The 27,877-nt window shown below is 39.1% G+C and overlaps 1 protein-coding gene across 1 annotated transcript in view; it reads left to right on the top strand.

Annotated features, from left to right (window-relative positions):
- The first annotated feature begins 3,139 nt into the window (after window positions 1-3,139).
- Window positions 3,140-27,877, top strand: part of CTTNBP2 (cortactin binding protein 2) — a 158,182-nt gene continuing 133,444 nt past the window's right edge. Inside the window, exons 1-2 of the mRNA XM_037836306.1 lie at window positions 3,140-3,317; window positions 15,714-15,821. Coding sequence (XP_037692234.1) covers window positions 3,240-3,317; window positions 15,714-15,821 — 186 coding nt within the window. The 5' untranslated portion in view covers window positions 3,140-3,239. The remainder of the gene's footprint in view (window positions 3,318-15,713; window positions 15,822-27,877) is intronic.

Below are 27,877 nucleotides of genomic sequence, written 5' to 3' on the forward strand. Positions count from 1 at the left end.
TTGTTAGAGTTCATGATGTCAAGATTTGGAGTTTACTAGGTTGGTTGCTGTGGTGTAGACAGGGATAAGCATGGCCTGGAATATTTAAATTATATAACTATAACCTTGAGGATACAGTCAGAAATGATTTGCTACTCAGTAATTTTGTCATTTGGCAATACTAAGACATGATAACATAGGGTTTGCTATTTGGATGTTGTCATTTGACTGAAACAGAGGATTCTTTTATCCCATGAGGGAAATTCTTTTAGGAGCTGTGTGTATGTTCCTTTATCTTTTCACATGTTGTGTCATTACGGATAGCTCTCTGATTTTTTGATTTAGTAGGTTGGAAGATGTGGCTGGTGAGGCGAAGGCCATGGTTTAATCAGAAAACCACTTGGCACTCCAAACACACGGTCTGTGTCCCTAGCTTCAGCAACCCATTCTACTAGTCTTTTTAAAAGAGGCTTTTGAAGAGTGTGTTCAGCCCAAGCACATTAGGTTGGAAAGGTAACCCGAGCCTCAAATTCTTCTGTCAGTAGTTCATGAACATCATCATTATGTTCAAAGAAGAAGACAGCGTAAATAACAGTTTTCTCTGTTTGCAATATATTCAATATTTCTTCTGCCATTTTAATGCTAAAAGGAATTCACTGATTAAGAATCATGATTCATTTCATTACAGGGATTTCTTTCCTTCCTGCTTGTACTTTGTTTCTCTTCTTTTACTGGGCCCTTCTGAAATTTTCATTCTAGCCCTGGGATTTTTTTTTTTTTTTTTTAAGCTGTGTAATGAACCTTCAAAAGACTTAATTTCTGGAGCCATCAACTCACTACCCTTTCAGATATATTTGCTTTGACTCTAATAGAGCCCCTCTTTGTGAAAAGAATGTCTTTCAGAAAGAGTTAATTTGTAGTCTCAACAGAGGCTAATTCTCACAGGGGAATTGAAACCAGGGAAGGTCCAACAGCTGAAGAGGCAGCTCCAGGGCCAGGACACTTGGAGAGGCAGCTAATTTCTAGTACCAGCCTTCTGTTGCAGTAGTCAACCCTCTGCAGGGACTGCTCTATGGAAGAAACAAAACATTGTTCAAAATGAACATTGGTCATTCTCCTTCCCAGGTCCTGGGTTTCGCAGGCAGAAAATGTGCTGCCCTGTGATTTTTTTCACCTGCTTACTTATTTCACAAAAATAATAAAATGAGGAAAAGGGGGAAGAAACTACTCAGGGATTGATTCCCTTGTGATGTGGGAGTCAATTGTATTTAGACTAACAGAAGCTATTTCTTTGAAATGATGTTTTGTTTTGTTTTGAGCTGCATGCAAAAAATATATGGGATTAACGTCCCAGAGAAATTGTGATGTTATATTCCTAGTTCTTAACTTTTAAGTGAAGTTTATTGTTTTTATTTTTTTCCAGAAGTGAGTCAGTTAACTTCTAGGATAGTAATTCAAAGTCAGTGTCAAGAAAACTCACTACTTTGTGATGTGTGAAATTGCACTTTAAAAGTAACAAGTAATGCTTTGGGTTCCAACTTAAAATTTTTACTCTTAGTTCAGGAGCTAACTTTTACTGTCAAATGATTTTCCTTCGTCTTACAAGCAGTCTAATTATTTTAAGAGTAAGCGATTTCAGAGAGTATATTTGATAAATAAAAGCAGTGTAGTAAACAGGCAAGGAGATCAAAGGGCTAAGAGAGGAAGTCAGAGTAAAGTCAAAGAAAATGCTAAAATGAGCACTTCAGTTTAAAAGATAACCTGAAAGTGATTGCTAGGTCTCTGACCCTTAATCCCAGAGTTCCAGGTGAAAGTTGTCTCTCGATACAGAAGTGTTGGGGGGAAGAAATGTTGCAGTTTATTAATCAAACTCTCCTCTCACCTCTTCCAGTTCTTTGCAAGGAGAGGTTTCATCTGCCCTAGTTTGTGTCATGTTTGGGCCCAATTTGGAAAACAGAGCAATTACCTGTCAAAATCTTTCCTTAGGGGTCTGCCTTGGAAAAAAAAAAAAAAAAGCTTTTATCTGTAACCCTTGGATTGAACATTGCAGTAATTGCAGTAATTTATCTTCCATAATTTCATGTCTGGGATTTGGTTCTGGTTTGATTTTACTGCTTTGTGATACAGCTTGGATGCCTCAATTTGATTTTGTGCTTTCAACACATTTTTAGGGATCTGGTGATTTGGGAAGGGCTGTACCATATGGTCTTGATAAGGTGATAGATTTTTACATCCTAGGAATTGGCAGGAAATGGCAGAAACTGAATCAGATGTGGGAAGGGAAAAATTAAGAATTTGGGCCTAACTCACTTATCTCATGAAAAATCTTCTTGAGAGTTGTAATAATTCCCCAAAAATCAGTTTTGCAAAAGTTGTGTGTCTGTGTGATGGGAGCTTTCTTTAAAATTCTTGTAAGAAGCAGAGGGCTTCCTTTTAAAAGCAATGGCATTTAACACTTCTTGTTTAGACCTCTAGAAAAGGCCCCAGACTTAGGAGTCAAAGAACAAAAAAGGGCCTGCTCCACCTGTCTTGAAAAAGATTTTATAGAGGGCCCCGGGTGTAACATAAAAGATACCAGGACACGTCATTTAAACCTGTGAATAAATCGATGGTTTTTGGAGAAGGAGGAGAAAGACAGAACAAAACAAAGGCAGGTATACATCAGTAGGGTAAAAATGCCCAGGACACTGTTAAAAGAAAACGAAATTTAAAGGAGGGGGGGAGTGTGCCTTATGTTATTCCTGGCGATGGGATAGAGGGGCCTGGAGTGAAGGATATTCCTTGATCTTACAGAGAATTCAGGTTCTGAAGGCCTGGCTGACGTTTAATCCGGTTTCTGCAGCGCCGGCTTGGTGGGGCTTGGTGGGGCCCCCGAGTTATCACCTCCGGGGCTCTTTCATATCCCGTGTCTTTCGGATACCCCCAACCCCAACCCCATCTGAGGATAGGGCCTTAACCAGGCCAGGGATCGTGACCATTTCTCCTACTTCGATGAACCCAGTAGTTGTTGGAATCAGGGCGGGGGGCCAAGGATGAAGCGTCGGGCGGCGCACTGCAGGGGGCGGGCGCCCGGGCGCGCTGGCTGCCGCGCACAGCGGGTTAACGCGGCGGGGGCGGAGGAGAGGGGAGGGAACGCGGCGCCGGCCTCGCTCCCAGCGCCCGTGCCTCCGGACAGCAGCGGGTTAAGCGCCGCCCGCGCGGAGAGGGCTGAACCAGAGCCGCGGTTCCGAGCTCGCATTCGGATGCGCTAGAGCAGGAAGATGGCGACGGACGGCGCGAGCTGCGAGCCCGACTTCTCCCGCGTCCCGGAGGACGTGGGGGCCACGGCGGAGGCGGCGGTAACCGAGTCCCCGGGATGGGCGTGGGGAGGGGGTAGATTCTGGCCGGGAGCGCCGTTGGCGCCCGGGCTGGACCCGGCTTCGCGCCTCGGAGGCGCTTCGCAAGCCTGGGCCCCTCGGGGGCGCCCCCTCCTCTCGCTGCCTCCACGGTTGGAGGCCGGGCCAAGTGGGACGTAGGCGGCCACCCGAGGCTGGGGATCCCTCCTGCCCTTTCGTAGCTTCCAGGGAAACACCTGGTTCTCGGGGCGTTCTGCCCCTGCCCTCGACCCCTGCGCCTACTCCTTCCGCTGCGGTCGGGTTTGGTCTGGGGCTGGGATTGGTTCCCTGGCGAACTGGATCCCCTATTGTTCGCCGCTCGCCTCGCGCGTGGTTGTGAGCGAGTGTCTCGGGGGGCTTGGCACCTCTCAGCGGACCCGGGAAAGCAGCGAGGGGGAGGCGGACCATCGCGAGCAGGTGCGGGGATGCCCATTGTGTGTGTCTGTGTGCTTTTGGGAGGCCCCTTGTGGGAGGTTCCGTGCTCAGCTGTGAGCGCTGCTACCGCTGAATGCCGGCGATTTGGGTCCTCGCTGCCTGCTCGCTGCGGGGGGGAGGGCGGTCGTCATATTTCCCAAGACGATGCCCGGACGAGATGGAGGTTCAGCACCTGGTATCAACGTTGTTCCCTGTCGCTGGGATCTAGAAGCCCAGAGCGCTTCCATCCATCGCTAGTCCCCACTTCCACCCTCTGATTATCCCCGTCACAGGGACTCGCTGGCCTCCCTTGGGGGGAGGGCTGGACCCATGTCCTTGTGGAAAAATGTTCTCAGGATTTGGAAGCAGCTTCGCAGGAGCTGCAGAACCGGCAAAGAAAGGCAACTCTGTGGGAGCGCCTCCCAGTCTTGGCCCGAGCCCGCTGCTCCCGCGGAAGACTGCGGGTGGGATGGAGTGAGCCGAGCGCAGACGCCCCCTCTGTTCCTCCTACCACCTGAGCCGAGTCGGTGCACCAGCGACGAGGGACTGGATCTCTCGAAAACAGCCCGGGCTGCTTTAGCTTCCTCCTGCCTCTGTTTAGAAGTAGGGCTTTCTATAGAGGGAGGGGGGCAGATGTGGAGCTAGGTACTTGGGGGCGAGGGAAAAAAAAAAAAAAAAAAAAAAACGGAAGAGAAGAAGGACTGTTGTTTTTCACTTGCGAAGCTGGCAAGTTTTCATTTGAAACTTTTAGGAAAATTGATTTTTCATCCCTTGCATAGAACATGAGAACTTTCTTAAGATTACAAATGAAACCTGCTCACTTTGATGCAGTGACTCGGTGCCTCTCTGCAAGGTTCGCTGATGAACTAGCTATTAAGACAACAAGCCTCTCTGGGAAGTTGAAGTGACTGGGTGCCGTCATCCCCAGGAGATGGTAAGGGGAGGGGGTGCGAGGAAAAAGAAAGAGGGCTTGTGTGTGTGTTTCTTGTTCCCAGGGAAGACTGAATTTTTATGTTTAATCTACTTAGAATGGGCTTCTTTCTTCTGCCCTCAGTATTTTAATCACTTCCTGACAATTAAACCAAAACACAAACATCTGATTTATGATCTGGAGCTGATGTATGGTTTTATTTCGTTAGATTGTAAACAGAACCTTGGTCACCCAGCAGATTTTTGTGTTACGATCAGGCAGGAGTCCTCCCTGTCTGCAATCTACAATTTTCAGGAGTCTGATTTTCACTGCTGATAGTTGGGGATTTTGATAATTTTACCCTTGTTAATATGAATAGCTTTGGAAAATCAGTGAAAGTGAATTCTTTGTTATTTTCATAGAATCCTTTAGGTTTCCAAGATGCAATAAGGATTCTTAATCTAGTAGCTTTTGACTTTTAAAAAATTTTTTGATGATGGCTTCTTATATAGTAAACTCGGTATTTTATTCTAATTTTCCAAATAGTTTTGTGTTTTTTAGTTATGGTCCTCTCATATTGGCCATCTGATGACCTGTAGAATGATTGTAAAAGGAAAGCTAGGTAGAGGAATGATACTTGCCATTAAACTGTTCCTTACCAAACAATTAAAAATCAAAGGCATCTTTGGTTCTTGGCAACTGAGGACCTGACAGTTTATTTTGGATATTTTACTGAACAATTCTTTTTTGCATTTTAGTAATTTAGTTTCACTTCAAATTGATTTCTATATATACATTTGGCAATAATGAACCAAGGGAGCCTCCAAAGCAGTAGGCTATTTTTGAAAGTGTTTTCACTAAGTTTTGACTGTTTAGATTGTTGCTTAGGAACAAGTTTAATTTATAGTTTTTGGTTTAATATGATTTTCAGTGGAGTGTTTTAAATTTAGTTTGTGATCCTTGTTCTTAGCTGTTTAAATCCTGAAAGCATCCCAAGTGTAAAGAATGGTAACAGCTACATTATTCAGTAGGATCATATTAATAGGCTTTGCTGTGAACCATGCCATGAGATCTGGGTTATTTTCAGTGCCTTAGCCAAATGTAATGACTTTTATAGGCCATATTGCTCTTTCTACTCTGAAAATAACTCCTAATGGATAAGGCAGTATGGAAAAGAGAAATGTTCTTGCTTTTTATTGTCACCAAGGAATTTAGGAGTGAGAGGAAAATGGAGATCTTTTTAGAGCTATATTTGGGAAGCCAATCAACATCGTTGTCATTCTGAGCTTTTCTGGAGCAGTTAATATGCAAAAAGTACGTGTAAATTTTGTTGTCATGGTGATAGTGACAAGGAAAAACTTGGACAATGATTTTGTTAAAAATGCACAACAGTGATGTTAAACAAATTAAGAGGTGACACCTTGAAATTTTATTTTCCAGGAAACCATATTGAATATAAATGCAGTGGAAAGAACCTTTATAACCAATTTTGCTAAGTTTAAAAAGATGATAGTTACAAAGCATTTATAAAATATTGAAAGCTTCACAGCATAGTTTTTAGATAGGAAATAACCTAGATGTAACACATCTTTACTCAACATTTACAGAGATGCAGGCACCATGAATATATCTTTGCTGCTGTAAAGTAATACATTCCAGTGGTAGAAATTGACATAACACCAGTAAATAAAATCAGAACTGATGGTGTTATAAGAGACACAAATAATTTGCATTAAGTGTCTGAGGAGGGAGAGTCATGGAGAGGGTTTCTGATGGAAAGATCTGAAAACATTCCACTGAAGGATGGCATTTGAGCTGGATCTTGAGAAATAAGTAGGGCTTGGTCAGAGAGATTGCAGCAAGCTGTGTGCAAGTGTGACTGATCCTAGGGCTGTGTGGTATGAAAGGTAGCCTGGGAATATGGGATGGGCTTTCGAAGCTGAGCTAAGAGGTTTCAATTTCAGTCTCAGACATTGCGATAGAAAAATAGCTTAAAAGTTGAGGAAATTGAAATACCCCCCAAATATTAGAATAGAAATATTTTCAATGTAATGCTCTTCACTTGAAACTGGTTTCATATATTTCATACCCAGAACCCTGTTTGCACCTGTTTTTGGACTTTGTTGTTGTTATTATCATCATTATATTTCTCACAGGAGCAATTTTGTTTGGAGAAAAACATTTGTCCTCTCTGTTATGAAATCTATGCCTTGGCTAGATTGCCAGTTGGTTTTATCCCAGTGTTTTCATTTAACTTTATGAGTCGAGAAAATGTTTCAAAGCCTTAAGTCAGCCATTTACCAATATATGCTGTCGATCATGTGGATAGCAAGACTGTGACTGGAACAGAACAGCCTCTTTCTTCAAGAAGTGTGATGTCATTTTTCTTTGTACAAAAAGCATGGGTTGCTTAGCACAGTGCCAGGCACGTGGTAGGAGTTCTACAAATATTCATTGAATGAATGATAATGAAGTCTCACCAAGAAGCTGGGTCATAAACACTTGATGTTGATAGGCCATTGGGAAAATTTATTTCTTGTTTTACCACATTATAATGAAAGTATCTGTGATTTATAATGAAAGTCTGTGATTTGTAATAATACTAAAGATGTTACGGACCGTTTCTTGTTTCAGAGAGAAAAATCCTGATTCTTTCTGGATTTTTGTTTTTTATGTTGCCCCCTTTCCAAGCTGCTTTTCTCAATGACATCTCAGATCTTTCTCTGTGTGTGTGTGTTTAATTTAATTTCCAACACAATTAGTTTTCCCTGTAGATTATCTCTGTTCACATCAATGATTTAGGCTGGGGATGTGGTGGTGATAGGATGGTAATGGCATCCCTCCCATCCTGAAGTCTTCTAATAATATAATCTAAGTGACATCACGTGTTAGGCTGTGGGAGAGGGGACAAGTGAGAGGTAGTTAGAAATTCAGATACATTTGGAAACAGAAAAAAAGAAAAAAAAGACAGGGCAAGAAGAAGGAGGTTAGATAAGGCTTTGGAATAATCTACAGCTGCCCAGAAATATGGGCAGATTTCAGCTTTAAATGTGCCTGGGAGAGCAATACCTCTTCCCCATATATTTCTTCACCTAAGCCTGAGTATTGCTTTGGAAGGGGACTTTATTTGAATATACTTGGTATATACCTATTTGTTGGGGTGCCTTTGCAAGGCTTATATAAAGAGGAAAAGGAGATTTGTCCTTTCAGTGGTGGGTTAAAAAAAATGGAGAACCAATTACAGAGAGGTGATGATGATGGCATTGATAACAGAGGACTTAAATTTTTTAGTTTATTATATATAGCCTGTACAAAAATAACAAGTTTGTACTATTAATGCTGTGTACAACATGTTATCCATTCAGAGTCCCTGATTTTCGGGGAAAAATATTGCCCTCTGTGAATAAATTATTTTGAACAACCAATAGGTTGGAGGTCAATTTAAGTGGTTATTCATTTTACATTAACATAATCAAGGTAACATTTGTTATGGGGATTGGATACTTGTTTGCTAATGATTTGGTTTTGACATTTTTTATGTTTCATTGAAAAGGCAACAAGATTATTCCAAATAATTCCAGTTCCTGAGTTCTTCCACAGAAGGATTTTGGAACTGTAAGAGTATCATTTAGCCTTTCTGTGTTTCTGCCTCTTCATTTGAAAATCAGCATGATGATATTTGCCACCTACAGATAATCAAGATGATATTCTTCAATGCATTATAAGCCTTTTAAAGGACAATCATTAGCTCTGAATGCCAGGTTGCATGTAGAGCCGATTCGTGTCCCTTATAAGACTGCTGCATTGAGAGCTTTGAAAGCTGAGTTAGGATGGAGATAGACATTTGTTCTCACTGAGATGTGGTCCTTTTTGTTTTCCGAAGGGGAAATGGAAACTGAGGAAATCTGAAAAGAGGAAAAAAGAGGTAGCTGGGCTTAATTATCAGAGGCTGCCACCTTTCACTGTGTCATTTTTCTGCCTTTCATTGGTGCTTTCTCTTAAGTAAAATTAGTTACATCTGTTACCACACATTCTATTTCCTTGTTTTAGCTCCTCCCAGTACACTGAGTTGCTTGTCTACCACCTGCATGAAAGACCTTGGCCAGTGGGGTTGATTTGAGTTGCGAGGCCATGAAGAGCTGACCCCAAATAGACCCTTTGGATGTCAGTTGTCAGTGTGTTATTTTAAAGGCACACAACCAAGTTGCTTTCCCAGTTTGGAATTCTCAAAATGATTGTTCAAAGAATGGATGAGTGAGTGAATGACAAATTATTTAGTTTCCTCTGAAGTGGGCTGTAACATTGTAACTTAGTAAGACTGGAATACCGGAGACATCATTTGCATGCTGTTTCTTTTTGTGCAAGGTGAAATAGGCATCTCATATCAAAAGTTGGGGGTGTGGCACGAATGTTAGATGAAACCAAATGGAGACATAGTAACTCTTGCTGTCATGACACATGTAGTAGGAGTAAGAAAATAGAGAGTTAACATAGATAAGTAAGTTTAATATTATGCAGAAATGTACAAAGCTGGACATGATTAATTGCCAAGTGAACGAATAGAACTGACTCTAAAACTGCATTGAGGAAACTGAAGATTTCTGGAGTCTGAAAGGGTATATGAAAGTGGGATTTGAAATGAGTCCTGAAAAAAAGAATGGGATTCAGGTGAATAAAAGTAGAAGGAAGATTAGAAAGAACAAAATCAGAGGTGTGCAAACCCTCTCACAAAAATTTCTTTTCTAGAGAGAGAAGTCAGAAAGAATAATTGCAAAGCAAGAAGCACCTTCAGAGATATGAAAATACTTGGAGATCATAAAATGCTAAGTTCAAAATCCTCTCATGTACTTTGTTTCATGAAAACCCCTATAATTGGCTAAATTCCCATTTTATTAATGTAGTGAATGTTCTGTATACCTGGTGGATTTAATTTTTTTCATGTTATTCTCTTCAAAATTTTTATCTTCTTGAAATTTCAAGATGAGTTTCATTGCTTCCCTTTCTTTTTACAGCCTTTCTTATTCATCTCAAAGCATAAATCTTGCTTAATAGAAAGTTCCAAATGCATGTTTAATTATTAGCATGTACTATTAAAGTAGGAGGAAAATAATTTTCTGTAACTTCTGAGCAAAGAGATGAAATCAGTTTTTCTCAAGTATTTCTCAGAGACTTTTAGGCTCAGGGAATGACCTAAATAAATTTCTGCAGTCCAATAATTCAGTTACCTTGATGATACATGAAATCAGGAGGAGATTGTGGAGATCACTCAGTACAACATTCTCGTTTTATCGAGAGAAACCTGAGAAGCAAAGAATGAAATGACTTGTGCTGCTTCCCTGGTTTTTGGCCAACTGTGTATCTCCTAGGCCCAGTCTGTTTGCTTTCTCAGGTACTCCCACCTCCCTAAATTCATTTGTCAAATGTAGACACAACCTACTGGATTTGAACTTGAAGAAGGTGCTCTTGGAGCTTGGGAGAAGAGCCAGAGAACTTGTCTGGCTTTGTTTGGTGAACACATTTTCAACCAGCAGTCCTGAGACAACTCACATGCTGTATCAAAGCAGAGATCTGAGAGCCACTTCTGCCACTGTGGCTCAAAATAGCCCCTAGATGCTTTTTGGCAGCCATAAGTGTGCTGGCTCCATTTATTCTTAAAGGTTATGGGGGTGAGTATCTTCTGACCTTGTTTGGCTGTGACTGTTTAATTCCCAGCATAAACACAGAATTTTACTTTTTTTATTTTATTTTATTTTTTTTATTTAAGTGAGTGGAGGAAACTTGGTTGCCTGTGTTCATTTCTGGCAATTATTTAATTGCTTTAGCAGCTTCTGTTTGGCTGCTCTCTCACTGGGCCTTGATGAGAAAAGCCCAAAGAATGTCTTTCCAGCCCCCACCCCAAGTAACTCAGAGCAGTTAAAATCTGCTGAGCTGAACAGAAATAGTTTGGAGTTGTGTCTCCTCTTTCATTCATACATATATTTTTTGTTATGTGCTAAAGAGGGCGCTCTCTATTTGGAAGAGTCTCTACTTTTCTTTGAGGGCTTCTCCTGGCACATGGGACAGGTGGAGGAATGGTGAATGGATTAAAGATTTTGAGTGCATTTCCATCACTAAAAAATGAGAGGTGCATTTTTTTTTTTTACTTGTGAAAAGGAAGTGATTAAACGTACTCTGTGAACATTTCAGATGTGACTTTTTGGGGGTGGTGGGGAGAGGGGTCATTTTTCACCAGTGCCCTGATGGATACCTTAATTTTTTATGTGAGTAACAGCATTTGAATCTGTCCTGTCTTGTGTCTTCTCTGAGAAGTAGTCAGTCTTCTAAAATGTTACAAGACTGAGAATAACTCCTTTTTCTCTTGTCACTTCAATAATTATTTTTTCTGTATCTAAGTATTTTTGTACAAATACTACAATAATTGTCAGATAAATGCCACTTTACATGAAACAATTTTTTTTTTTACTTTTGCCTCTGGTTGTTTTCTTTTTCTTTTTTTTTTTTTTTTACAAAACAAATTGTACATTCGATTGTTCACAGTACCATTACATATTTGTACATTCATCACCTAAATCAATCCCTGACACCTTCATTAGCACATACACAAAAATAACAAGAATAATAATTAAAGTGAAAAAGAGCAATTGAAGTAAAAAAGAACACTGGGTACCTTTGTCTGTTTGTTTGTTTCCTTCCCCTATTTTTCTACTCATCCATCCATAAACTAGACAAAGGGGAGTGTGGTCCTTATGGCTTTCCCAATCCCATTGTCACCCCTCATAAGCTACATTTTTATACAATTGTCTTCGAGATTCGTGGGTTCTGGGTTGTAGTTTGATAGTTTCAGATATCCATCACCAGCTACCCCAATTCTTTAGAACCTAAAAAGGGTTGTCCAAATTGTGCGTAAGAGTGCCCACCAGAGAGACCTCTCGGCTCCTTTTGGAATCTCTCTGCCACTGAAGCTTATTTCATTTCCTTTCACATCCCCCTTTTGGTCAAGAAGATGTTCTCTGTCCCACGATGCCAGGTCTACATTCCTCCCTGGGAGTCATATTCCACGTTGCCAGGGAGATTCACTCCCCTGGGTGTCTGATCCCATGTAGGGGGGAGGGCAGAGATTTCACCTGCCCAGTTGGCTTAGCTAGAGAGAGAGGGCCACATCTGAGCAACAAAGCGGCATTCAGGAGGAGGCTCTTAGGCACAATTATAGGGAGGCCTAGCCTCTCCTTTGCAGCAACTGTCTTCCCAAGGGTAAATCCTGTGGTAGAGGGCTCAACCCATCAAACCACCAGTCCTCTATGTCTGTGGTCATGTTAGCAACCATCAAGGTGGGGTAGGCCAATACCCCTGCATTCTCCACAGGCTCCTCAAGGGGGATTTATTTATAACATACCTGGAGTCTTGAGTCTTCCAGCATACTTTCATGTGCTTTCTTTTACCGTTTTGTCAGAATTGGGGATGGAAACGTAAGATATTGGAGAATGATAATTTGTAAATATTATTATAATATTTTTATTACTGAAGGTCAGGAATTAATATTATTTTAGTGGAAGACTGTGAGGGTGGGGTAGAGAAGGGAAGAGACAGACACGCAGACACTATGTATTTAAATGCATCAGTTAATACATGGTGATAGGAGACAGATTTTTTTAAATTCAGTTTTATTGAGATATATTCACATATCATATAGTCATCCATGGTGTACAATCAACTATTCACAGTACCATCATATAGTTGTGCATTCATCACCCCAGTCTATTTTTTGAACATTTTCCTTACACCAGAAAAAGTAAAAATAAGAATAAAAAATAAAAGTAAAAAAGAACATTCAAATCATCCCCCCCATCCCTCCCTATTTTTCATTTAGTTTTTGTCCCCATTTTTCTACTCATTCATCCATACACTGGATAAAGGGAGTGAGATCCACAAGGCTTTCACAATCACACTGTCACTCATTGTAAGCTACATTGTTATACAATCATCTTCAAGAGTCAAGGGTTGCAGTTTGATAATTTCAGGTGTTTACTTCTAGCTATTCCAATACATTAAAACCTAAAAAGCGTTATCTATATAGTATGTACGAATGTCCACCAGAGTTACCTCTCGACTCCATTTGAAATCTCTCAGCCAGTGAAACTTTATTTTGTTTCATTTCACAGACTTTTTTTTAACATGTTATGTAACAATCTGTGGCTTAGTGAGAACCCTTGTAACAGTGTTTTTTATTTTAATGAATTTCCCTTTTTATTGATGGTGATATATAGAAAAACACAAGCACTGGTTGCAGGTCACATGTTGTGATTTTGATGATGATGGAATCAGGGCAAGCTCTCTTGACTCTAATATGAATCAGAATCTTGGCAACGCCTTTCATAATGTATTAGTCTTTAAAATTGAATGCTTTGCTTATGAAGCTCCGGGAAAAGTACAATAAAAGATACAATTAAAAGTCTTTAGAGCAACCAGCAGCAATGTTAATAAAACATCGCTGTGTAAAGCACATAGGCATGGCAGTTTACTCTTCCATCTCAGTGGGGAAAACCAGGATAAAAGAGTCTATTTCATCATAGTCATTAAACTGAGTTTATTGGACTTAGGCTGGTAAGTTTTCAAAGAAGTACAGTCATAGCCTGTATCCCATTTCTCCCTGCATAAAACATCTGGGTGCTATCAACTTCAGTAATAACCACCTGCCTTTATTTAGCATTTCCTTCATTTATATGTTCTTGTTTAATACTCACAAGAACTTTGCATGGTAGATTTTAGGAATTCCATTATATGGATGAGAAAACAAAGACTTGGTTAGGTTGCAGCTTTTCAATGTGTAGTCCTTGGACAAGCAGCATCAGCATTACTGAGAGCTTGTTAGAAAGCAGATTCATGGCCCCACCTCAGACCTACAGAATCAGAATCTCCAGAGGTGGGGCCTGGCAGTCTGTTTTAACAAGGTCTCCGGGTGATTCTTACATTCACCCAAGTTTGAGAGCAGTAGGGTTAGAAGACCTTACATGACACCACTAACTGGGGGGTGGGGGGTGGTGCAGAATTTGAGCCCTAATTTTTCAGCCCTTACAGGAAACTTCTCTAAGTTAACCTTCTAAGCAAGAGCCTCCCAGAACTACACATTCTTTAGACTTATTGTGTAAGTTTTTCTTTTCTCTTTTTCCACCCTTAGCCCCTGCCTTTCCAAATAACTGCTTTGTCTAGCATATGTACAAAAAGAAACAATTTTAAGAAGAAGATCCTTTTAAAAACTTTCTTTGGAGAACCACCTAACTCTGGTCCTTTTCCCTTTTATACCATTAGTGTCTCCTTCCAGAAAGCTCTTTTAAAACTGAGAAGGAACCAAGCTTTGGACATGCCTGTTTGAAAGCACCTGGAATCATTTATGGGTTTTGCTCTGTGTATACCAATTCACATTGGCTGATTGATGGCTCATCTGAAAGAGCTTATTCTACTGTGTTGGTATTGTGCTGATAAAAGTCCCGGCACTTGTTTTGCCATTTATTAGTTGCACGACCTGGGTACATCATCTGATTTCTCTGAGTTGTGATTTCTTAGCTAAAAAAATAGAGATGATAATATTGTATAGATTAGATTTGGTGCTTTGGAAATACTTTGGAAACCACTGGGTCCTATATAAATGTGAGGTAATGTTTCAGAATCTTGAAGAATGGCTTCTGAGATTTGATGTACCGAGATGTAGGGAATGAACATGTCTTCTTCTCCTAGGATGGTGACTGGGTTTGTAAAAGGAGTCTGTTCACAAAAGAGAGGAGCAAGAGTGTGTGTTGTGGAAGGAGCCCAGGGTTTGTCCCAATGAGGTACAGATTTGAACACACTAACTGATCCTGTCTCAGCTTTGCCTACGTATAAAGTGGCTGTCGGAAGACCCACTCACAAAGATGTTTTGAGGAAAGAACTCAGGGTTGAAGACAGAAGATTTGGGAGTCCCCATATCAGTGGGATTGGATGTGGTCGCCTAGGGAAAGAATGGAGAGAAGAGAGCAGGGCCAGAAGGGTGTTGGGGGAGGACTTAGGACCTTCAGGGCTCAGGTGCTGCCATCTCACAGTGTTGCTGGGTCCCTGGCCAGCTCACTTACTCCAGCCTCAGCTCCCTCTCTGTTATAGGCATGCTCCCTATCAAATTGCCTGATAGAATGACAAGAAGCTACAGAGACACTATGAGAAAGTTCTTTGATAACTGTAGCAGGGATTCCAAACTCAGCTAACCACAGGACTCAGATGACTAAACGTGGGTGGCGGGCCAGGCCTCTCTCTTAAAAGTGCATGTGTGTGTGCTTCGTACGGGAGTGGGGTGGGGGCGGGGGACAGAAGTGGGGAACTGTGACAAATGGGGCAGCTGCTACTTGGCTTCTATGGGTTATTGTCCTGTGGGTATGTAAATCTGGGGTTACCCAGTCATCTGGATTTTGAAGAGAAGCCAGGGATCTGGATTTACTTGGTGACATTTTCTGATTTTTTAAAGGTTGGCTGGATAAAAACAAAAACCAGAACTAAACTAAAAACTTTGTGGCCCAAGCATCACACATCTGTGGGCCAGATTTGGCCTGCAGGCTTCTAGCCCACAGCCTCTGCTGTAGCGTGTTCCATAAACATGACCTGTTATTATTGGCTGTCCTGGAATTTGTAATGACCTCCCAGAAGCCTTTATGGTGGGGCCCTTCTAGGAATGCATCTGTGCTTTCTTTGCTACCATTGCAACTTCCCCCCAATATACACTGGCTCTGTGTTGATGCAAACTCCTGGGTCTTTAGATTTGTGCCTCATAATTTGGAGAGATTCTGCATCCAGGTATGCAGGCAGGCTGGGAAAATACATCTCCTTGAAAGAGATATTGGGACCCTAGTGTTATGGTTACTTCTCTTCTTAGGATGCAAGAGCATAGATTGCTGTCATGAGTGTCCCAGTGCTTCTGAGCAACCAGGAACACCAAGACCCATCAGTTACCCTCAGGATGTGTACCATGTTTAGGAACAGCTAGTTTATTGCTTTTTCTTGGTTTTGTTTTACAGAAAAAAGAGTTTGACGTGGACACACTCAGTAAATCCGAGCTGCGGATGCTCCTCAGTGTGATGGAAGGGGAACTGGAGGCCAGAGACCTTGTCATCGAGGCCCTACGGGTAAGAGCTTCTCAGGCCACTTCCACTGCTTTGTCTTATCTCCTGCGCCATTTCCTTTTTCCAAGAGGCCAGTGGCAAAGATGCCTTTTCTTAATGTTTTAATCAGACAGGTTTAAAATATATGTCAAGTTAAATGCCCCTCCTCTCCCCCCACTCTGAAGCCGATGGTCATTGATTGGGCAGAGACTAAACCGTTTAATATGGGAAACTTGAGAAGTCCTTTTATGTTTCACGTGTGCTTATTTGGTTAAAGACTTGTTTTCAGAAAGTGGTATCCTACATGTATGTGAATCATTTGTAAAAGATTTTGCTGATAATAGATCTTTTTCCTTCTATATAAATTATAAATTATTTATTTATATAAGTATATATCTTAAAATAGCTTTATTTTTATTTTTCTTCATATGCTCTAACAGTAGTTTTGAAACATTTCCGTAAGAGCTTGCCAAGAATCAGCTTCCTATATACTACTTAAATGCCTTAATAAAGTTGTTGATTTTTTTTAAGTAATATTGATTACTTTTTCTCAGTACAGAGTTTTCTAATTGGGTATTCCTGATACTGCACTTGTTTTGGGTATGTGAATCAAATGTAAAGTGTGTTTTTCTCTTTTATATTTAATACTTCATGCATATGTAATCAGATACTTACTGACTTATTATATATGAAATGTGGGTTTATCTTATTTCACCAGAGGTTATTTCCTTGAACATTTTCTTAGGAATTTCATCTTAATAAATGAAGTGAACTGTCCTATGACAGCTTATATGATGGGGGAAAGAGATAGTGAGGTAGTGATGATGGGAGATTAGACATAATGGAGAAGGTAGATGTGCTGAGAAGAAAAAGGAGAGTTAGCTCCTGAAATAACATCTTCAGTACATTGTCACCAACCTGCATTTGGTGCAGCGAAGTTAGTGATTATCCCTCAATGTGATGACAGAGAACAACTGCTCCAGAAAAATGGGTCTATATTTATACCATCTGCAAGACAATATTGCATGGAAGGTGTTGCTTTATTAATGACAAGCCTTGCTAAGTAGACATTTGCAGTTTGGTTTTGACAGGTGCTCATCCTGTTTCACATTCGGAATGTTTCCATTGCTTCCTAATGTATATTTTCTTGAATGATTTTTTTTTAGGAGAAATGCTAAGGCAGTGTGTCACTAAAATGTGTGGTCCTCAGTCTGAGGAAAGTACAGTCATCCACAGAGACCGATAGTGTAGGCTTTTGGGACCAAACAGAAGTGGAGAGCCACTGCTCTATTTTAGTGTGTATATATATATTTTAATCCATCTCTGTTAACCCGTAAGAGGCATCAGAACTATGGAATTTCCTACTGCTCACACAAATGTTTGTGCATTTAGTTGAGTCTGTGTATTTATGTATCATCTGTGTATTTATATATCATCTTAGCAACCACATGTATTTCTCTTTTTTAACTTAATTGTGGCACTTTCAAACATAAGAATAGAGGTAAAGGCTTGCTAATGAGCAGGGATTGCCAAATTAAAAGTTTTTTTTTGTAAATCAAACAATGTTAGAATTGCAAGGAGCCTTAGGTGATATTCTAGTTTGGTGGTTTGTATCCCTATTGAATCTAGTGTCTCATTTTCATAAAATATTTTTATCACCTTTTTAGTATCTTGCAATGAAATCTATAGATAATTGCATGTATAAGTAGGTTATATTAAAAATAAAAATTTCCATTCTTGTGATATAAAGGAGAAACAACAGGAAATTAATTTATAATAAAATATGTGTTTCAGTAGATACATGCTCAGGCCCGGCTATGTTGGAAGACATGATAAAATAGGTGGCTAGTGCACCTATTTGTAGCTTCTGTATGAATGCATTAGCTACAAATAAATACTGATCCAGGTGTGTGATATCGTTGATTCAAATACGGTGAGTTGATTTACCATGGGTGAGGTGATTTTTCTGAAATGGTGAATGACTTCCTGGCAAAGTTCCACACAAACATATACGTGGGAGTTACATCCCTGGAAATTTCAGTGTTTGTTAAAAACTGAAGTTGAAAACTTCTCTTTATGTGAAAAGGAGTTATTATTTAGACACAGTCATAATCGGAGTTCTCATGGAAGGAATGAATAGGACATTTGAAAGTTGTGGGGGACGATAGACAGTTCTAGATGTGAGGCAGGCCACACAGACCCCTGGCCCTGCCCCCTGAGCTCCCCATCACTTGGAAAACCACAAATGCTCTCTCATGTTTCCAAAGCGCCTCTTGGAGTACTGCTCCTATGGCCCACCACTGGCCAAGACCAACATCCTTTGTTTGTAGATGAAAGAGAACAAATGAAAAGGAGACCCTAGAGGTTGTGACTTATCTCAAGTCGCCAAGGCAGCGTCCCCCAGAGCCTGAACGGGAATCTGACTACAGACCCCCAGCCGTTTCACACTGCTTCCCGTGTGGGATGCACTGTATTTGGAGATTCTTAAAGCTTTTTGCTATTTTTCTAATCAGTTATTGTGTTTTATTTATTGTTTGTTTCTTTAGGTGATTGTTTTGGTAAGTAATGATACTGTTTTTCATATACCTGTGGTAGCCATTACACACCCGGTGTGGTGATTTACTGATTGACTATTCCCCAGAGGACATTCACTGGAGCTAGTGAAATGTGTACTTGGGTCCAGATGTGTCATTTAGATGCCCTTTCCTGTAATACTGGGATGTAATTTAGTGAGTGATTAATGCCTAGAAAGAAATTGGTAAGGAAAGAGGATATGAAACTTTTATTCTTATTTTCTATTATGAGAGAAACGTTTTCCTAAAACAGGAGTCAATATCTACTCAAACAATGACCAGTATACTGCTATTCAGTTGGGAAAGAAGTGCATTTTGCTGTTTAAAAAAAGTCAAAATTATGTTTATTATATTAATATAATAATATAAATTATCTTTAATTTGAATTAATCTGTAAATTGTGTTTTTTTTCAGATATAAAGATACCTAATTTGTACCCTGAACTTTATTAACATTTAGAAATGATTCTGTTGCAAGGCATTTAAATTCTTTAGATTTTTAGAACCTTTAAAAAGATTTTTCAGACCAAGGTATTTTACTTTAATCATGTTATCCTGATGCTTTGTATTTTCAACGTACAATAAGAAATTGTATGGATCCTTGAACTAATGGCAATAGAGTTTTCAGAATGATCTATAAACATTTTTTTTTGTTGGGGTGGCATGAAATTACAGTATAGATCTTGGCACCCTTACTATTTTTGCATGTTTATGGTAAAAATACTTTCCAGTAGAAAAGCTTGCAATTTTATAGCAAATATAGTGTTTCAGACAATTTTTACTTGGGGGGTTGGTGGGTTTAAAAGCAACTTTAATAGAAAATTTGAGTGTATAAACTTTATTAACTGAAATTTATTTTAAATTTTCACATATAAAATATTTCATTTCTGAATGATTCCCCTCACGGTGCTAATAAATCTTTGAATAAATATATATGTTCAAGTGAAGTTTGGTGGAAAATACTCTGGAGTTTAATAGAGAATGTACTCAAGGAGAAGAAGCCACATTTTCTGAAATTTAACATAGCCATAGAGCTTTTTGAATTAAATTTAGTTGAATATTCAAAATTTGAATATACAATTTATTCAGAAATCAGTCAGGGATAATTGTTTAGTTTGTGGAGTCTTCTGACCTTCACCTTTTCTTCCCTCTTGCAATTAGTATCTTTTATTAGTATCTTAGTTAAAGGGACACAAGGGCAAGAAGAAGAAACTGCTGTAATTATACAATTTTAAAAGTCAGAATTATGTGTTTTAACATACTTTTCCAGCCTGTTATCATTAACGTGAGTTTACCTAAGTATCATTTCAATGAGACAATGAATTCCTTTGGCAATTATCTCCAGATTTCTCCTATGCCCTCTTTTTCTTTTTAGAATGGATAAATGAGGGTTGACTTTATTAAACATATGGCAGTTCTTCATCCTAACCTTCATATATAGAGTGACTGTGTAACCCAAACTTTCAATTATTATTTTCAATTGAAATTTTTAAAAATTGGCCATTTCGACATTTTTCAGATAGAATGCATTTTTAGCACTGGTAACATAGGGGGACTATCAAATTACAGAATTGCCTTATAGAAGCGACTATAACAAAGAGATCCATGGTACAATAAATTAACAAAGAAGTTTATTTCTCTTTCACATAACGTTCTGTAATGAGTGGTTCCTGGCGAAGGGACAGCTCTATGTCTGGTGGTCATTCAACAACCCAGGTTTTTGACTTACTGCTCTCTTAAGGAAGTTAGCTTCTGCATGGGTGAAGCTCCCTGTGCCTGTGGTAAAGGGAAAAAGGGGAAATGAAGGGTAAGCAACTAAGCAAAGCGCAAGCTTGCTTCTAAGCAGTGCGCACATGTGTATTGGCAAGAATTTTCATGGACATATCTAGCTGCATTAGAGAATTGGAAAGGGCTGTAGCTCAATGGTTGCACTGTTACTGTGGAGGAAGGGAGGTTTTTGAAGGACATGTAATAACCTGCTGCACTTCAAGGGAGAGAGGTTCTATTTTGGCTTAATGTTGTCTCTTTAGAAAATGTCCTGGGGTCTGAAATAGGAAGATAGATCTTTCTGTCTCTCCTTTCCTCAGTAAATTTGGTTGAGCACTTATGTTTGTAGGCACAAAGTTTGAAATACATGTTATTGGAGGTTTATCATTATGCCAAAATTGTGGCCATTTAGAAAATTTTATACTTCCCATACTAAAATTAATTGCTCTGAGCAGTTTAACATGGACCTAATGTTTCGCTTTTCTAGGACTGTAACTCAGGATGTTCAGATTTTGCATAGAGACATCTTCCTTTCAGAAAACCTGACCTGTTCATTTGGCTTAAAACTCAAAATTTTTTAAAACTTTAATGGTTTTGCGTTAAAACAGGTTTTCTCAATGTTGGCACTATTGACATTTAGAGCCAGATAATTTTTTTGTTGGGGTGGAGTTGGGGGACTGCACTGTGCATTGTAGGACGTGTAGCAGCATCCCTGGCCTCTACTCACTAGGTGACAGTAGCATCTCCCCACTGTGACAACCAAAAATGTCTCTGATGGGAGAAAAATCACCCCCTACTTGGGAAGCACTGCTTTAAGGTACTCCTTGTCAAGGAAATGCCAATATTAAAACCATATTTGCTAAAATAAATACTATGGATTTTAAATTAATGATTCTTATACATTGATTCTATTCAATGATTTTCCCCTACTTCAAAGTTAAAAATTAATCTTAAAATGCCTATTTTAAAAGAATGTCATGACTCTCAAAATGCTCCACATATTTTACTATCTAAAATTTCATTACAATTTTTAAAGCAGAATTTAAATGCTTTATTTTTCAAATTAAAAAAAAAAAAACTTTATAGCTGTTGGAACAGTGCTAGGATCCTTTGTACAGAAAAGCAATATCTTTAAAAAGAATAATGCTTCCACTCCAGTTTTTAGAGACAGCTTCTGGTATACAACAGAGTATTGTAAGTGTTGCTCCTATGACATGTCTGTTAAATAAAAAGAATAACGTTCCATTTTTTATTGGTTTCATCTAAGAAAAACATGCAGCCTTTTGTAGTTCAAAATTCTCCTATGATTGCAGGCAGTTAATTGACCAAAACATAATTTTATTGTGCTGCTCATTTTAATTAATGAATAAATTAATTTGCTGAGCAGAGCTCAATTCATGAAAACATTAATTTGTTGCCTTCCCTGTCTGTTGAGTAAGCTGTTCATATCTAAAGAAAGGAAGAAGTGTTGACCAGACATCATGTTGTTTTTGCAAGCAAATCAGTTTTTATAGGATAAAAATAGCTGATGATTTTAAAATAGCGTTGTATTTTGTCCAGTAGGATTCCCATTTCAATGAAGGAAAGACCAATTTTGGATTTTTCCTTCATTTTTGAGAAATTTCATTTTCCCTAATGAACATTTACCATTCAGTAAGAAAAAAATAGAAGAATATCAGGCAAAACTATTCTTTTACATATTAGGAAATGAAGATGATACCATGAAAGCAAAGTGTTTATCAAGTGATGTCACTTGAGCAACACTTTCTTGATGATGATTATTAATAATTTATTAGGATGTCTGTGAGAAGGAAAAATAAATATGGACGCTTTCCCAGCTCAGTCGTGTACTAGGTGTAAGTTACAAGCAGGACTACAAATGGCACAAAGCCAGGAATATATTTTTATTCACTTTGGAGGTTATCGTAATTGTGGGGACTGTCAATTCAATTAATGATTCCTTTTTAGGATTAGTTCCATGGGATTTGAAAATACAGGGTGTTCCTTTGAGGCATTTTGATAATTGAACCACCTCATGCCAACACACAGTGGCTCAACTGCAAGCCATGGGGTTCTTGCGGGAATTTCCTTTGCTACATTTATGGTTATTTCTTTGTCTTCTTTAAAAGAGGAAACAGAAGAGAGCTGAAGCGTTACTCTTAAGTTCTTACTTTTTATGTCTTTGGTTGCAGTTGTTTTAGAAAGAAAAATCAAGACGTTTCAGTTTCTGCCTTTCCAATGTCCTGACTAAAAATATAAATTGTTGTCAAATGAATGAAATAAGAAAGGAAAGGTTGTTTGTCGTATTTCAAATGGTAATTGAATATGGTGGAGATAGAAGGTGAGGGGATGCATGTATATGTTAATCCATTCATTGGTTCAAGAGATAGGCATTTTCTTTGTGATTCTCTAGGCATGTCCTGGGCATTGGAGATACAACAGTGAACAAAGGGCATGTTTTTTTTCTCAAGGATCTTACAATGGGATATAAAAAATATAGAGAGAGTCAAAACATCTAACTACAAATTATGATTATGGAAGAAAATCAGAGTGTTATGAGAGATTGAGGGGGATGTACTTCAGCTTGGGGATCAGCGAAAGCTTCTTTAAGGAAGTGATGTCCCCTGAGACTTGCATGAGGGGTGGGTGTTAGCCATGAACATAGTCTGAAGGGAGAGGGGTCTGCATATGTGAAGACCCTCATATAAGAAGCAGGTTGGCAATGTATAGGAGTGACAGGAAGTGAGAGGGCAAGGGTGAGAATGCCAGAGGGTCAGATGGTGGAGCTAGGTAGAGCCACACCATGTGGAATGGTGAAGGCCATGGTAGGATTGGATTTCAGCCTGCCTGCATCAGGTAGGTAGCCACTGAAGTGTTTAAGCTTGGGAATGCCAGCAATGTGATTTGCATTTTCTAGAAGATCATTCTAATAACACAATTATTTTGCATTTTATTTTTTGCATTAAATGTTTTAATTTATTAAATGTAAATATTTAAAAATATACCACCATTTTCAAGGGGAAAAAATGGCACATGTGGATTGTTGGAGAGCCAGTGCAGAAGTAGCCATCGGTGGTTAGCTAATAAATGTAAATATCTCGGATGCTTATAGTGATTGCCTTAATAAGGTATGGGAAATATGCCTCCTCATCACCTTTGTCACTTGGCATGAGTCAGAAGTGGTGAACGATGTTTTTCTTCAAACCATTGAGATAAGAGGATTATGGTTTTGAGTTAGTGTTGTGCATTTAAGATTGGTTCTCCATTTGAAATTTTTTAAGAAGGCAGAATTATGTCTTCAGTTTTGTTTTCTCCAATCCAATTTATTTTAATTCAATTTAGATTTTTAAAGCAAGTGAATTTTACTTTTAAAAGCTCTCCTTTCAGAACTTAAGATTGTGATCTATTTCTAAATACGTAGATGCTATAAAAAATCAAATTGCATCTTAATTTTTGTCACATGGGGTTGTGTAAAGTAGCAGAAGACTGCCTCACACAGTGCTAAAAGTGACTTGGCATGGATACAAGATATAGTTGAACAATGTCTGAATTTGTTCTGTTCTAATACATTCATGTTGGCCATTTCAAGTGGACCCTTGTAGTGCTTATGTTCACCCAGTTTCCCCACACAAAAATAAAATACTAGTGCTGACAAGCTCTTTAGCAGCTCTGAATGCTTCTGATGTAATTTGCTGGAAAATAGATCATGGATGGAGCCCTCACAGGGGACCCAGCTCTGTGCTAGGCCCCTTACCCATATCAGAGGGCAGTGGCATCTCATCCAGGCTTAAAGCTTTAATGGTTCAAATTTGTGGTAGTAAACCCTCGGGAAGCCCATAATTTATCTGTAAAGTACATCAGACATGATTTTGGATATGCAAACTGTGTAGTAATGTTTATGCACAGTCAAGATTGAGACTCACCAAGTGAGAGGACCATCCATGTGCTGATGTTTGGCGTTGAAGGTCTCCTGTCTTTAAGTTAGCTGTTAAACCCCTTGTTACGTGGGGTAGGGCAGATGATTTAATACCAAACCTCTCTGCCTGGCGCACAGTCATAGATTTGTTTGTATTGTAAGGATTAAATAAGATTCTATGTGACAGCACCTAGCACAAGGTCTGGCATGTACTGGGTGCTTGGAAAAAGGGTTGCTGGATTTGACTTCAACATCTTTCTTGATAGAAGGATTTTCCTGTGAATTTTCCCCATTTCCTGCTGCACTTTAAACATAGGAAAGATTTTGGTCACCTGCTTCCTGCCTTCTGAAGTTGGCATTTCCTCTTATTCTGCAGGGTAAAGCTCAAGTCAGTGGGTGTTAGGTGAGAACTGAGGCTACTCTGCTCTATCCTCACAGCAAGCTTAAGGCAAGCAGAAAAAAAAAAGCAGGAAAATGAAATCAGAAGGACATAATAGCTGAGCACACAGAGGCTGGAAAGAACTGGGATGAGTGTCACTCCCGTGGGCTCTTGTGACCACTGTGAAGGATCCTGAGTAGTCATGAGCAGCTGTCCCCCTATTCTCAGATGTAGCCACAGACAAGTGGGGGTGACAGTGAGAGTGAGTGCCTGAGAGAGAGAGCAGTGACTTTGGAAGGTCCTGTTCAGCCAACATTTGCTAAAGCAAAACCCTTCCTCCCTCCCCAGCAGGGCTTAAGAATTTTTGGAAATTTTTAAAGTGTTTGGGGCTAGTGTAATATGTATTGTTACTTTTTTAAAAAGTAAATTTTTAAGCATGTAGGAACAGCATGATAAAAAATTAAGACCTAGTAGTTATTTTAAACACCTATCTTCCATCTTACCAGCCTATTCCCCATGTTACTTTTTCATACTTAGAAAGCCTATTCCGTATTATGTTAAATATTTAAATTTCCGGTGGCATCGTTTAAACTTTGCACACATAATTCTGTTTACAACCATCTCTGTTCACAACCATTTAAAAGTGAAAATGGAGAGAGGTATTTCTTTCCTTTTAAACTAAAACAGTGTCTTTTTCGACACCTTCTCCCTCTGCCCCATGCTGGTGGGTTCTGCAGTAGGCAAACCAAAATTGAGAAAAGAGGCAATTCCATTTAGTTTGTGCTTCTACGGGATATTCAAGTGTATGCTGCTATCTCCAGTAGGCTGGGGATTGAACAGGAGTCAGAAATGGAAGATGGAATGGGTTAACATGGTTGGATCTTTATTATGCGCCAGGCACTTCACTTTTATCATCTCATGTCATCCCTCTAAAATCCTCGAGATCAGTGATGGTACCCCACCTTAGGAATGGAGAAACTGAGCTTCAGTGAATATAAATAAGCCATTTTCTGTCTGACTCGTAACTGTGCTTCAAAGGCAGTGCTAAAACTGAGCATTTTCCTAGAGCTGGAGATTGTCATTCATGGGTTCTTTCTTTTCCTTTAAGTGCTGTGGATTCCCAGAACACCTGTAATCAATTGTAAATATCGAAACATGTTTCTGAAGCTACACAGAAATCATCTGTTAGACAGTCTTCTATGTTTAATCATTCATTTGCTGCTCTTTTCCAACTGCAGGTAATTATAAACTGAAGTACATGCTTCAAGGCCCCCAAGATCTTACTGAATGGCAATTATGATAATGTAGAAGAGCTTCACTGATTTTTAATTTTTCTTCTTCTCACTAATTTTACCAAAACTTCTGTACTTTGCTGTAATTAGGATATGGTCTGTCATTTTCTGGATGAGATCGTGCTGGTGGATATGTGGATGCTCAGTGGCCCAGGTTTGCTCTAAGGTAATATTGGAAATTTCTGAAACAGACAAGGATGCAATAGCTAATGCTATTTCCACCTGTCCATCTTCCCACATTTCAGTTATTAAATCTGTGTCTTGTGGTTACATATCATGTTTTGATTTTTCTGTGTGATCAACCTGTTTTTCTATTTTCTTTTGTATCTGAAAAAAATCAGTGGTGTTAGTAAATTGAGTCATTAGGTGTGAATTTAGTTTAGTGCCCATGAAAAGCTCTGGTGTGTACAGACTTGGAGCTGAGAACTGAGTGTTTTTATTGACTTCTTTATATTATATAATTCTTTGATTTTTTTCCAGTCAACAAAGGTGGCTGTGAATTTGTGAGAATGGATTTTGTAGCCAGTGTAACTATACAGTCACTACCAAGGAAGAGTTCAGCATTTTTAATAATTGGTGTATTTAAATGTAGATATATCATTGGTCTCCTTAGAGAGTTGAGATGTCTTTTCACAAAGGCTAAGTCAACAGAATCTAAGATTTTGAGGTGAGAAGATCATTTTAAAGAAGTCCCTAAATAATCCCTAAAAATGAACTTGGAGAGAGATGACAGTGATTTCCAGTTGATGAGACTTTCTGTGAGTGCTGGGGATAAATCTTTCATAGGATTTCTCAAAAGTGCATTGGGCTTTCTTCTGGAGTGTCTTGACAAAATAATCAGAATTCACTGATGTAACTGGTAAGGAACTTGGCTTGGTTCTTCTTGGTTTTATCAGTTCCATGCATTTTTGTGATTGGGGGATGGTAATAAGGGGTGAGTTTGGTTTGGGGGGATGATAGGTAGGACAGTTGATAGAAGAGCTTTAGAAACCCATTAAGTGTTTAAATTCCAAACAGTTGATAATTGAGATTCACTGAACACTCTGAGGTTGGAAAGGGATATGCTAAAAACAGTGTTTAAGGGAGATTATGTTAACCACTGCTGGAAGGAGATTGACAGAAAAAGGGAGGGAAAGGATCTGAGGAAGAAGTTGCAGTTGACATTCAATTATGGTTCTATAAAGCCGTGAATTCTGTGTGATGGCTCTAAATGTAGATGATATGTTGTTTGTGGGCTATAAAGCTGTGAATTCTGTGTGATGGCTCTAAATGTGGATGATATGTTTGTGGGCTATAAAGTTGTGAATTCTGTGTGATGGCTCTAAATGTAGATGATATGTTGTTTGTGGGGTGGGGAGGGGGTATTATCAGAACTCTAATAGATGGAGAAGATGAATAGTTGAATAAAAATAACTCCTCCAGCTAAGACTACATTATTTTCTAACTTCTGCTACAACCAGCTATTTCCAAAGTAATTACCGTGTCAGGGTAGAGACTTGTAAAAAGGGCATTGTGTTTATGCCCTAGTAATTCAGGTGTCAGCTCAAGTTCTCCCAGTAGTCTTTTGGTGCTAGTCGGTCAACATTCATCCAACAAATTTTTATTGAGTGTATACTATAACACCAACTGTTGTGCTGTACACTGGAAGAGAGTGTAATAAAGTAGACAGTCCCTGTCCTCATGGAACTTACTGCCCAGTAAATGGGACTAACAGTAATTAACAAATTCCTTTTGTGAAAAGTTCAACAAAGGTAAGGTACTGGACAGTAAGCTTATGTACCATAATCAATATTTTTCTAAGACCCACTATGGTGGCAGTATAAAATTAGGGTCAAAGTAAGAATACTGATAACTTACAAATACATAGACATTTTAAAATATATTTAATAAAAGGAAAATAACCTGTTTCTCTGGGTTGGTCTTCATCCACTTATTTTTCTCTAGTTTGTTTGGGTTTTCCTCACGAGTTGTTTCCTTTTATGTACCCAATTGCTATGCCCTTTCTCCTTTTGGTCTTTCCTCGGGTTCAGATGTTGCTTCGTGGATTGCTTTCTTTTCAAAATGGATTGTCAGTCTCCCCTAATTATTTCTCATTCACTGGGTTACTTGAGGTTACAAGGCAGTAATGTTATTTTCCTCCAGTGCCTTTATAGA

This window comes from Choloepus didactylus, chromosome 5, assembly GCF_015220235.1.
Source record: "Choloepus didactylus isolate mChoDid1 chromosome 5, mChoDid1.pri, whole genome shotgun sequence".
NCBI lineage: Eukaryota > Metazoa > Chordata > Mammalia > Pilosa > Megalonychidae > Choloepus > Choloepus didactylus.